This window comes from Brachionichthys hirsutus, chromosome 5 (assembly GCF_040956055.1).
Source record: "Brachionichthys hirsutus isolate HB-005 chromosome 5, CSIRO-AGI_Bhir_v1, whole genome shotgun sequence".
Taxonomy (NCBI): domain Eukaryota; kingdom Metazoa; phylum Chordata; class Actinopteri; order Lophiiformes; family Brachionichthyidae; genus Brachionichthys; species Brachionichthys hirsutus.
In genome coordinates this window covers 3,514,677-3,528,249 of record NC_090901.1, presented here as the reverse complement: position 1 = coordinate 3,528,249, position 13,573 = coordinate 3,514,677, and the positions used below count along the sequence as shown (strand labels likewise).

Sequence of the window (13,573 nt, the reverse complement as noted above, 5' to 3'; positions counted from 1 at the left end):
ATTTCAGGGTTCTCTGGATATTTGCGTCAATGTGAGCGTACTAATCGTGTCTGCCTTAAACTGTTATGAAGGTTTCTTGGGTTTAGCGTGCACAGCTCAATCTTTCACAGACTATTTATTTTACTTTGAAGGAAAGTTACTGGACACATATTGTGTCACGGTTGTCTTTGCGCCATGTACACCTTAAACATTTTTGCTTCGTTTCAATCATGAACTGTAAAGGAATTTAATTCACTGCCCAATCCCATCATGCACCACTATCGAATAGTTATTGCCGAAATCTATAAAACTAAAGTGCTTAATGTCTCCATTTTACTCACACAGTACGGTTTATAGCAGCTTGTTTGAATGGGTGAATCTTATAATATTATAGTGAAGACTTGGCAACAGTTCAGACCAAAGGTCTTGGCACATACGATTGCGAATATTTATTAATATTGACTATTGATTAAAGGATTTCTAAAGCCCCAGCGCACCTATTTTGATCTCTTAATAATAGATCACAATCTCATGCTTCTTTTGTTAATACAATCTTTGCAAATAGCTCCACACAACTTGGATTGTCTGATGTCGAATGTCAAAATGACAACTCTTCTGGTCGCAGTGGTTTCCACTGTAACGCGGGACCTGCTCAGATGTACAAAACCATTACAGGAAGATACAGAATTGATGTATAAATTGATAAGGGTGATGTCATCGGCAGTCCTTGACTGTAAATCTAGAAGAAGTAGTTTCTTTTAATGGGTCATTTGCAAGAATGAATTACTGAAGGTGCCTTTTCACTCAAAAAGCCGACTATCTCTGCATTTAGCTATCATACTTGCAGTATTTACACATCTGTGATTTCACACTGTTGCCACTTTTCAAAGTAAAATGTATGAAGTTCTTCAGCTCTGACATGAAATAATTTTTTTAAACTAAATTTATCCACAGAAAATTAGACAACAGCTTTCCAGGACACCATTCATTTCCATTTGCAGTCCAACAAACTAATTCTACAAATTGTGTACTGGTACCTTTAATAGTTTTTTTTCCTGGAAAAACAATGCCTCAGCCGAAATGTGAAACCAAACACTTTGCCAATTATAAATGACTGCAATTGTTGCAGCTAGGAGAACATTTACTCTTATTATTTATTGTTTTGTATGTGTTTTATATTTTTGGGGATTCATCTTTGCACCATTCGTTCATTTTCTTCACAGCAAATATCAAAATATGGTGAACTGGAAATTGAATATATTTTTGCAATTTTTCATGGTGGATATTTGATCACAATATTTTCCTCTTGAAAACAGCTTTTCAGAAATAAAAAAAAGTGTCTTGTCTCAGTAAGACTGAAAAATAAAGTTCCTTAAAAACCAACATGGTGTCGTATTTCCCTCAGAGGGCAGCATTGCTGCATTTGTAAATCGGCAGCAACTGTTCTCTGGTTATCATCAGAAACAGCAGTTTAAAATAATGACAGTTCTAAACATTAGTTAGAGTTTTATTAACCTTAAACATTTAGTCATCTGAACTGGGTGAAATCATAATCTAACGTGTGTCTGCAGCTTTAAGTAATATTCATATTTACTCAGAGGAAGAGGTTTATAGATTATTCCAGCATTCAAAGCAAGAATACAAAACCATGAAATTCATACATAATACATAAAGCATTTGTCTATAAATATGATAATTCAGGCTTTTTTTGTTCATTCTGTGCTAAATAGGAAAATAAAGATATAAAAGGTGGGACATCTTTTATCTTGGTCAATCCGGAAGCGCTCGTCTCCGAGAAGCAGTTTATTTATCACTTGTATAATCGAGGTTAATCATTTAGCAGCATTTTATTCACAGAACAGAGAGAATCAACGCCGCTCTGATTAATTAGTTTTTCGTCACAAAATATTTTTTTAAAAGAGATTAATGAAAAACCTTGCGCCATTATTTTGAAAGTACCTCAAGAGTAGATGTCTGTGGCATATTGTGTTGGAGGAATGTCTTGGATTTTAAATGACAAACAATATAAATAGCTATAAAAACCCAATTTGTCCGCTTTTAAACTGTGTTCTAAACTTGAATCGACTGTAATTTGATGCACTTTATTTAAAGTTCAGTCATTTTGATTCTATGAACCCATTAATCAAAATGTTTTTACAAATAAAAGCTTTTCATTCCAAAATCTTCTGAGCCCTTCAGTTATTGCTGACCTGAGTAAGATGAAAACATTCTAGCTAATCCTACCATAACTGTAGCCGCAACTCTGCACGCTAATTCAGCTCAGGTTGGATGACAGGTCGATAAACGTGTTTTTTCCCCCCTCGCCTCTAATCGGCTCGATCCTCGTTTATTATGGTTTGATTTTTAACTTGGGCTGAACAAGAGTCACAATCCCAATCAGTGAGGAGATCAGACCACAGAATCCCACCACACCTGCGTGCGTCTTGTATATACCTAGTTTGTCTAAGGGAATAAAGAGATCGCACGTATTTTTTAGCACATCCAAGGCAACATCTGGATGCGATCTTAGACTTTCCAACAGCAGAAAAAGAAGCGCATCAAGCTGAGGAAGGACAACATCAGCGACTTCAGGATTGCCATGAAGATGCTGATCCATTTTCTGTCTGAAGCGACTGTCTCTAGCTCTTTGCACCATTAACTGGAGGACGGCATAAACATCTCTGGTCAAATTCATGACTAGTGAAAGGAAATAGCAGCGAGAGGCATTCAGGCTCCAGTGTTCTTTGTCAATATCACGGATAAGGCCGACACTTCTGGCCCAAATAATGTTGTCGCAGACAAAGTAGAGGGCCCGGTTGATGTTGGCCACAGTCAGGCACAGGCACAGCACTCGATCAGGGAGTTGCACGGTTCGCTTTGCAGCCTCGATGGAATTTATTGTGTTTCCCAGTCTGAGCACTAGCAGAGAAGGAAGAAAAAAATATGTTAGAGCTGTAATATGTCAGGAGGAGGGTGCAATTAAGTGTCATTTAATTATCTCTCATCTTTAAAAAATACTTCAGAAAGGTCATAGATACAGAAGAGCTGCTCCAAATGTCGAGAAGAACTAATGAAGTGGTTGACCGGGCCAGTCGAGCCCTGGCCCCTCGGGAAAAGAATACTCAGATGTGTACACAGCCAAAATAACCCATCTCCAGCCACCACGCCACAGTTTGTCTGAGCCGGGATTCGAACCGGTGACCTGCTCCGCTTCTCCAACCCACTGAGCCACAGGCCTCATGAAGACGCTGCTATTCTGCGTTTGTCCATGCGAAGCCCATCGTGAAAATGGGATCGACTGCCTTCATCTGGATTTACTAATGAGACGTACTAGTATTATGAAAACAATAAGCATAAATCAAGGAAAACACTTCATAAATAAGAAAGTGAGTATAGAAAGCTTGATTTTTTTTTAAAATTTTGTCAACAAATCAGTTGGATTTTAGGCCTGATTATTTATCCAGTAAAGATCATTAGCTGCTCTGAATTATCTGATAGATTTTTGTTCACTGATTATTATTATTAAAAACGAAGTCCTTTATGGCCCATAGAGGGCAATGTCGCTACGATCTAAATCGCTGACTGCGAATTTAATGAGGCAAAGGGCGAAGCTCGGTTCTGAAGCAGGATCTGAACTATTTTCAACCACACCTGTAACGGCCGGTGTCATCACAATACATAAATACATGTACTCACATTTTCGTCCAGAACTCATTGTGGCTTCAAGACTTTTAAGTTTGGACACGAGCTCGTTTCTTTCTGAGTTCTTTCGAAGTAAATATGTCGAAAGTAAACATGCATATTGAGTCGCCCTGAAATAAAAGATGCAGTTATTCCTTTATAATGTAAGTCAGTGTTACATTTCCACCTTTACCGAAGCCGTAAGCCTCTCACCTGAATATGCGGTCCCTTCCTTGGCTTTGGTTTGTGAGTTTCACAATCGCGTCCATGATTGAGTTCTGGTGACGTTTGAGCCTCGTAAACAGACGGAGCAGATCGATAATACCTCGGCTAATGCTGATAGAATGTACTTTATTTATTTGACGTCGACAGATCGGTAGGAAAGATGTTTGATTTAGCGGCGAAACTTGCTCCGCGTTCACAACAGTCGGGTAGATTAATATTTGCCGGACGAATAAAATGTACTTGTTTCACTACGGGCAGCTAAACAAACGGACCGTAAGTCGAGCCGCTTTTGTTGACGGACTGTCTGGGTTTTACAAAATAAAAATACTGGTTTATAAAATAAAATTAAAAAAAAGTGTTTATCTTAAAATAAAACTTTTACAGACACATTGGGCTTTGAGTTATTATTTATTCGTTTGCCGAGTTTCAATTTGTCAGGATTATTTGCCTGAAATGTACTTTGACAAGCAAAAAACTTTTTTTTTTTTTTTTTTTTAAACAAGCAATTTTCTCCTTATCCCATGTGCTTCTCTTTAACACAGCAAGATAGAAGTGAGAGGTGCTTCCTGAATTTATGGGTTTTCCATGTGTAGACAAAGGGGTTCTTTGAATTCATCATCAAAGTTTGGTGATCTCATCATGATATTTTACAAATATTGTGGGTGCATGCTGTGTCCACTGTTAATGGCTTTCCTACAGCAACTGCATTAACGTGCATAATTGCATCCTGATACCAGTATTATAATGTGTTTGAATATCAGACTGGAAAGGTCAGTCTGTACTGGGGCCCCGTTTTTCATGCATGTAAGTAAAACCAATGAAGATGTGGACTCGGGTAGGGTGAATAACCTTGAGGAAATATAATATGCCTGCCTCATATACACACACACATTTTGTCATTCCTTCAATTCGAATTTAAATTCTCTGAATCAGGGTGTTTGAAGGAGACTTCAGAGTATGACCTTGAATTACATTTCACGTCTGTCTGTCAATGTGTTCGTTTGTCATTCCTAGTTTGAAAAAACAAATCAGCTGAATGCCAAATAACCTGCCAAATTATATTTACTATACATATGCAAAGCTATTCAGATGATAAGTGTTTGAAAGGGCTCACACTGAAGTGACAAGTTTATATTCATATATTTTGCAGATATTCAAAGTTAATTTAAATAAAAAAACATTTAAAAAAAACTAAATTTGTGTGTGTGTCGTAAAATGTAACCATTTCAATTGGACCATTCCAGGTAATCAGGTTCAGTGGTAACAGGTCATAATCACGAACAATATAACAGTAAATATAGTAACTGAACATTCTGGCACATCCAGATGTTCCACATATTTTCATCTCACAATGGATATCATCCCTTGCAATGTAGCGAGGAAATAATCTCCTTATTCGCTGATGATGATGATAACGTGCCTCTGTTTAAATATGGAGTCTATTCCAGCACTGTGATTCAGGAGACAATGAACAGACTGCCAACTGTAATGTCCTTGATGCTGCTTTAAATATAAATAAGATATGTTATAGTGTGCTACAGCATCTCATTTATGTGTTGATTAATTCAGACTTAATATGGTGATTAAATCACAAGATTTGTTAGATTTTCTTTATTCAAATTTGTCATTTTAAATTCATGGGAAGTTGTACTTAAAGCTTTGGTGACAATAATCACTTCTCCTGCATAATATTGTTGCAGAGATGCTGAGTTGAACAAAACAACAGCAACAGCAACAACAACATCCTAGAGGATGACATACAGGACGAGTCTCTCTTGCTCTTTCTCTCTCTCCCGCTCTCTCTCTCTCACAGACTGGTTGCCTGACTGGTTTTAATTTTCTCTTGCATCATCCAACATCTTCACATGCACCATCATGAATGACTAACGTGTGTCATTCCCTTATTTAACAGGGTTAGACATTTAACATTTGGCTTATAAGGCAAAACATCATGTAAACATAAAAGCTATCAGCCATACATTGAATGGCCAATCACTGTTCCTGCATCATCCCCTGCAGTAAAAGGTTGTATTCAATAAATACAATGAAAGGATACATCTGAACCTTTTACATGACAAACAGACAAGAAACAATATCATGCAATGAAAAATATGCCATTAACCTCCCTTTTGTTTTGGTAAAAGACGTATTTTGTTTAAGGATTTAACATTAAATTGTCATATTTTCTTGTATTTCTTTTTTCTGGTAACAGAAAGTGACACAATAAACATAATAACTATCTTAACACAAATACAAATAGTAAAGCAATTGTCATACAGCATTGTTGTTTTTTCTGCAGTAACATTTTTGTGCCACAGAGAAAACACAGAATGGATTTTGGAAAAATCAAGCAGTCATTCAAACAACAACGTGCTGCGTAGCTACATTCAATAGTTTGTGCTGTCTGACAATTTAGTCACTTAAAAGGGCACAATGGTCAAGAATATTCATGACACACAATTTACTTTCTACTTAACACACACAGCAAAATATAATTTATAACAGTTTCCAATCAATAAGGAACAAAGCAGACAACCTCATGGCAAAAAGAGCAAAAAGCAGTTGTCCAATTGACAAATCATTTATAAATACATTTATGTTTTGCTATCGAAAATCAAACAATCTTGCAAAATCTTGTTGTGATTTTGTCAATTCTGCAAAAGATCAATTGATATGCATCACTTTACAGCACTCAAAATAAACAAGATGCTTTTTGAGCTTTAGGATTTCAAAGCAAATACACTGTAATAGCTTTTTATGATTTATCTCAGTAAGCAAATTACATATTGCTTACTGAGATAATTGGCCTTATCGGGATGGTGTTGCCATCTGCCTCCTCTCTCTGGACACCAGACAGAATTTGCCTTTGAGATGATAGGAGAGTCGTCTGTGCGAGACACGTGGTGTTTTCTAATTCAGTTTGTGTGGTTGTCCCTCGACTGCTTCTCTTAAGACCCTGAAAATTAATGGTGAACAGGCCGTAAGTAATGGGGTCTAGACAGGCGTTGAAAAGGCCAAAGATAAACAGCATGTGGGTGAGTGAGTGAGAAACCGTCTCTTCCATTCTTTCAGGAAACAACCAATACCACAGGCCGAGGAGATAGTACGGCGTCCAGCAGATGATGAACGATGTCACTATGGCGATGCTCATTTTAAGAGTCCTCATCCGAGCTTTAGGAATGTTGTTGTGGGAGCGACGGAGATGCACATCCCTTGACGACACTAGAAAAGAAGAAAATGCCGTTTTTGTCAGGCACACACATCCTCTGGTCTTTAACTGCAGTGAAGCAGACACACAGTACTCACGGTTACTCCGGGCCATGCGGCTGGAAATCTCAATGAGGATTCGCGTGTAGCAGATTATCATGATGGCCAAGGGCAAGACGAAGAGGCACGCAAAGGTGAACATGTTGTACAAGGTCTCCTGCCAGTGCTGAACAAAACTGCCAAAGGTTGTGCACTGAGTGAAGTTCTCCGGGACCGTTATGGTGACATTGTGAAAAATAAACATCTGCATGGGAAGACAAGAAGATTTTGTGGTCATTAGGATTTCTGCGTTAACAACGTTTAGTTCCTGTAAAGGTGCAGCTGTGGACTGAGGTGCTTTTATTTCATTGAATTTTTGAATAATAATGATAAAAATGTTCTCATTTCAAGTTGTGTTCAATACGTAGAATAGATTTATGCACTCCACTGTCATTTATTGTGATAGATATTCATTATTTCATTCATCTTCTTGAAGACAAGACAATTATGAACCGTTTGACATGCGACTTTGCTCCTTTGTGGAATTGTGACTGTGCTAAAGAGAGACTCAGCAGTTCGTAAGTGAGAAGCCCATTTTCCCATTTAATTGCTAGGAGCTCAGATAAGGTGGTCTTTAATTTCCATTTATTTATTTTTTGATTAGGGAAGTGCAGCTGACAGCAATATTTTTTTATGTTTTGGAACATTGCTCATCCCTGAAGCAAAAATAAACCCTTTCACTCCTCTGAGATTTTGTGTACGTGGCTGTACATGAGGGTAGGAGAGTGGGGGCTCACCGTGCTTTATGTCTCGGAGAGCTCCAGCTCTGCCCATGGAATGATCAAGAGGAGCAGCTTTGGCTTCTAGAACGGGGACTCCTCGATGTGATACCTCTCAGCCTCGGAGTAGCTTCTATCTTTTTTCATTTTTCATGATGTTAATAAATTCTCCTTTTAGAAAGCATTTGTTGTGGCTGCATTGGGTTCATTGTTGGTTTTTTGTTAGCCTCCCAGGGCCACATACGTGTGGGGGCGTAACACTCCTCAGTAATTTCTACAGCGTGCAAGAATGCCTTTTTCAAGGTCAATTTTTATCTTTTGATAACTGGATAAAGGAGTTAGTTGAAAATAAGGTGGTCAAAGGCGGTCAAATATAATCAACTGAAAAAGTGTATTAAACATTTTTTTTTACCCAAAAAGCTATTCTAGATCTGATGTTCAAAGTGCTTTTCAAATAAATATAGAGTATTTTCATGACAAATAACTTATAAATGCGTTAATAGAGTTCACATAAATGAAAAGTTTGAATCCGATTTGATGTACAATAATGAACTTAAGGTTAAAGTGCAATGAGCAGACAATGATGCTAACCTGAGAGATGGCTTTTGCGTAATGTGACATTTTGTTTTCATGCTTTTTTTTTTTTTCACTTAAAAAAAATATGAAAAGCAAATCAGCATTCATCAGTACTACTTGTCTCCATGACAATGCCTTCGTTTCCATTCGTTCTTGTGCTGGTCTGAACAGGAAAACACAACTGGGAGTAATCTGAGCAAGCAAAAGCCAGAATCTGCAATATTACGGGAAGCATTATTTTATACCAGGGTGGGTGCCCATACGTTTTCTCTTTGAGGACCAAAACCGAAATTCAGTGGTGGGTCACCAGTCAAAACCTCATATTGTTCAGATGCAATAAAATACCAGGAAACCAAGGTTCCTGCCTGACTTCACATTTAATCCTAATGTCAGATTATGAAAATTAGCGATCCTACACATTTAAAGAATGTGCATACATACGGAAAGAAAAATACTACCTATATTTTTTATACCTTTTTGAATGTTTAATCAAACCTTATGATGGGCCAGTTTTGGCTAGCCATGTTATACATAAGCAGTGTTTATGCATGCGTGAACTACAGCTTGTCTGTGATGCTTATAACAGAGCATGAACATCAGGTAACATTTCTTAACTCCCTTTGATGTGTGAACAGACTCATCTGTCTGCAATCGATGAGTGTGCCAGGCCTTCAAGCTGAAATGTGCACAGAATTTTGAAAGTGTGTATAAACCCCTTTGGAGAGCAAATAGATGGACCCGTAGCTTTGTTCCCAGCTATTTCTTTTTGTCAAAAAAATGTGTGCAATTTTTCTGAGACGCTCAGACGTCTGAAGATAAAAACCAATGAAAACGCGTCACTACAGCAGCTCAAGTAAACATGGACAAGTCCGCTTTATTTTTTCCCTCCAGCATGTATATATGTAGGAAGTATGATGATAAAGACTATATTTATATTTAGATCAACATTATATAATATATTTTAAGTATGTAGAATAGAATAGAAAGCCTTTATTGTCATGGCATAGTAGCTACACAATGAGATTAGGAGTGCTGCTCCGTCTGGTGTCTAAAAACAACATAAAATACAAATCTTTAAAATGTCTTTAAAAGCTTGTTGGTGCGTGAGTATATGCATATTTTTTATGTTTCCAATCTGTGGCCACTTTGTGTTTAAGAACAAATGAATCATGTTTTAACATGTTTATGTCCCATTCAATAAATAATAAATAAATCTGAATCTGGGGGAAATGTGCATAGAATGTTATTCATAGCATCCAGAATATTTGCATTCCATGGATCAATGTGCTGCCAACTGAAAGACACGCTAAATATAATCTGCATAAAACAATCTTGTAATAGATAGATAGATTTTTGTATTGGTCCCCATAGGGAAATTCGACTTCTGCAAATTGTGTGAGCAGGTGTTTCAAAATCATATTTTAATATCAATAATATCATCCAAGAGGCTTCTTCAGAAATTATTACCTTTTTCCTTTTTACTGAGAGTTTTTTGTTTCAGCATTATTAAAGACTTTGCATTGACTTTCTGTCTCTGTCTTTAGGGGTCCTCATTCTCTGCTAGTTCCTGCTGGAAAATAACAAAAACTACATGATAAAATCTTTAAAATATGTCATTCCCCCCCCCCCCCTCTTCAATTCAATTACGTGCTGTTTGCGCGAGCTGTATGCGTAATATATTGGCAGGAAAACATGTTACTGCTTAGAACAGGCATGGGCAAACCCAGGCCCGGGGGCCATATGCGGCCCGTTGGTCTCTTTAATCCGGCCCGCCAAACTTGTCCAAATTATATCATTAAATAAAATTGTATAATTAAACCTCATTCATTTGACCTTTTCCCTGTAATGCTACCTGTAAAAGGCCAAGTCCTTTCATGCAATAGCTTTCATGTGTTATTTATATTAGCTCACACAAATACTCCATCCATCTGTTCTTGGTCCGGCCCCTCTGGCAAATTTTAGAACCTATTGTGGCCCGCGAGTCAAAAAGTTTGCCCACCCCTGGCTTTGAAGCTGTGTTCTCTGCTCTCATTGATCTAAAACTAATTTGTGACAAAAATCTTCCAGAGCAGCTTTTTCTTTCTTTTTTAAGAATGGGTGTGCTTCACTTTGAATTGGGAACGTAAGGATGAAGAGGAAAGAAAGTAATATCCTCTCTGCCTCTGTATTATTAGTTTCCATCCTCAGCCACCTGCTGTGTTTCTAAGTGAACTCAGGCTTGTGTGCAGGTCGTCCTCATCAAAAAGCAAAACAGAATGTCTCTGTGGGGCAGACTTTGAAATGAATAAATGAATACATAAATAAACATGTTTAAGATGAACCACTGTTATTGTTTCACATTTTTACTTTCTTATAAATACATACCAATTATATTATTCTCTAACAGTATATTGGACAGAATTCTAAACACATTGGACAATGAACTCGTCACATTATTTGTGAGCTGACAACATGCAGTCCAAGCAGTTGATTGGTTTTGACCTATAGTTTTGTTGAAATGCTCTCTTCTAAGGAACAATTTACACGATGAGCATGCATTGCTAAGCTAACTTAATTTAATGCGTATTACTAGCAGTCTGTGTTTTCCTGTCATAAAGTCCTCTTTGCATTTTTTGCTTGTATTAGTTACAGATAATACAAAGCGGCTACATGAAAGGTAAAACAAAAAGCATTACTGATAGTTGCAGACCTTTTTAGAGCCTGTTGGATGAGTCACGCCTCGATGGGAAGCAGCGAGCGCTTGTGTGTGCTGAATGGGAAGCTTCCACTGTTTGTAAGTCAAAGATTTGTAACCATATTTTTAAATGTATATATATATTTAAAAATCAGTTAATTTACACAAACACCTTGAATAAAAACAGATGGAGATAAGCGTTTCGATGTACAAAGGGCATTAACAGCATATATTTGGGGATTTTAATTTCCCCAAATATATAAAAACTTTATTCCAAGCATCGCTGCAGATTCAGAACTGACAGTATTTTTCATGTCACAGAAGACTTTGTTCTCATTGATTATATACCCTGGAAATTGTTTCATCATGTTTCCAGATAATTAACCCCTTCATCCAAGTTAATAACATTTTATCCAAGTTTCAACGCCGTGGTTCACTATTATCACTATTCTGTGCTGTTATTAGGTCCGCCTTTCTTTTCCCGCTGTGGGAATAATACCATGTGATGTGAGATATAACCCGCACCTCAGTAGAGTCGTGCGTAAAAGGGCACGTAGGATGCGAAACCTCCGAGTCCGTCGGGATGTTTTCTCCTACCTGGGGGAGCGACAGGATGACGCTCATCGTCCAGGCCACAGTCAGCATGACTTTGCTTCTCCTTCTGGCCGCGCTGATGCCCAGAGGGTTTAGGATGGCGGATTGTCGATCCAGACTAATCACCACGGTGACGAAAGCGCACGAGTACATCGCCACCAACTTCAGGAACATGAGCAACCTGCAGGCGACGTCTCCCGCCCGCCACTGCACCGTGATGTTCCACGCCGCGTCCACGGGCATCACGATGAAGGTCACCAGCAGGTCCGCCACCGTCAGGTTCATGATGAGGATCCTGATGTGGGACTTGCGCTTGGCGCCGTTACCGGCGACCCACAGGACGACCAGGTTGGACGCGGCAGACACGGCGCACAGAGTGAAAGTGATGAAGACTCTGACTTTGGCCGCGGTGGAAAAAGTCGGCAGCTGGAGCGCGTCTCCATCGGCGCTCTTTGGAGACGCGCACAGCGGGTCGGCTTCCTGGCAGCTGTTATTAACTCTTTGATCCGTTGTTTGGTGGAACATAATGAAAACAGCCAGAGTTGACTGACGTGGGGGGAGGGGCACAAACAACTACCCCAGCCACCCCTAGACAGGGTCCTTCTTCTCCATTTACGCCCCACCAAAACTCTAAAATATAAGAATGAAAGAGAAATAAATTATTTATGTGTTGTTGTTGTTTTTTTTATATTAAACAGGATCAATGTGCTTTACGCAATCCACAAGCTGCATATATTGTCTGATAATAGAACCTCTATATATTTGTTAACCTGCAGTATCTCGTGAGACGCAAATAAGAACATCTTACCTTCACTTCGGTGCGGGCTTGACAGACCGGAGCATCTCGTGAATTTCCCCTGCTGTTGCTGCAGATGTTGCTTCATTCAGCTAATTTCGCTCTGACAATGTCAGCCGGGTTAATTTGATTGGTCTGAATCACATGAGCTCTTCTCTCGCCCCCCCGCCCCCCCAAGGTGTTATGTGTAAGACCAGCCGTGGTTGGAGATGTTTATTTTAATCATTTATTGTTGCCATGACTGCATGAGGTATAGGTTAAGAAACGTTGTGGCGCATAAAACAGGGCTCATTTAAGCATTTCATCATTTGTGTAGCATTGCATTAGAGAAAGCTGGAGCCAATCTCTATAGGCTCGTACCAGCAGTTAAACAGACGAGGCAATAAAAAAGACCAATGCGTGGAAATGAGCTGCCGGAGTGTTGATAGAACAAGGTTGGAACGTATCTGGAGGATCCTTCTCAGGCTGCTGATGAGTCAAATATTTACCGGTAGTTTTTGATGAAACTGTGTATTTCGTTTGAAGGTGCTGCATGCTGGTATTGACTGTTCCCAATGCTGAACACCTGGATTCTCCTTGGAAGCCGATGATTTGCAAGTCTTGGGTTAGTGGAGATGTGTGAGTCTGCTGTCCTTCTAATCTAGGATGTGACATTTAGCAAAAACTTATAGGTGAAATGAATACTCCAAGGCAGTTGAGCTCATCTTTTCTACAAGAAAATGGATGGATGGTTCCAAACAGTAAACAAAATGATTGTCATGACTCACATACAGTATATGTTTACAGCTTTTCCTAATTTGGATTGGCTTATTTCTTTAAACAGAAATTACATTCTCAAAATTCATTTGACAAAAGAGGCACAGGACGGGCTGGCATTGAGGGCAGAGCCGGACAAGCCCGAACACGGACAACTGCTGAAGGAGTTTCATTAAGGCAGGAACAAGAGGCACACAGGTAGCAGTCGTGAAAGGATTCTGGCAGTGACGACTCGCTCTGCCTTTGGGGAAAGGCGTAAAGAATGAA

At 38.8% G+C, this 13,573-nt stretch overlaps 2 protein-coding genes across 2 annotated transcripts; both read right to left on the bottom strand.

Moving 5' to 3' along the window:
- Positions 1 to 459: 459 nt before the first annotated feature.
- pex11a (peroxisomal biogenesis factor 11 alpha) lies at positions 460 to 4,079 on the bottom strand. Its single transcript, XM_068739427.1, has 3 exons — positions 3,874 to 4,079; positions 3,676 to 3,791; positions 460 to 2,898 (listed from the first exon to the last, which is right to left on the bottom strand). Exons 1-3 carry the CDS (start codon positions 3,927 to 3,929, stop codon positions 2,330 to 2,332), a joined length of 741 nt encoding a protein of 246 aa, XP_068595528.1. The 5' UTR covers positions 3,930 to 4,079; the 3' UTR covers positions 460 to 2,329.
- A 2,585-nt stretch (positions 4,080 to 6,664) lies between these two features.
- gnrhr4 (gonadotropin releasing hormone receptor 4) lies at positions 6,665 to 12,366 on the bottom strand. The gene is made up of 4 exons (XM_068739910.1): positions 12,349 to 12,366; positions 11,758 to 12,300; positions 7,192 to 7,396; positions 6,665 to 7,107 (listed from the first exon to the last, which is right to left on the bottom strand). Exons 1-4 carry the CDS (start codon positions 12,364 to 12,366, stop codon positions 6,665 to 6,667), a joined length of 1,209 nt encoding a protein of 402 aa, XP_068596011.1.
- Positions 12,367 to 13,573: the final 1,207 nt, after the last annotated feature.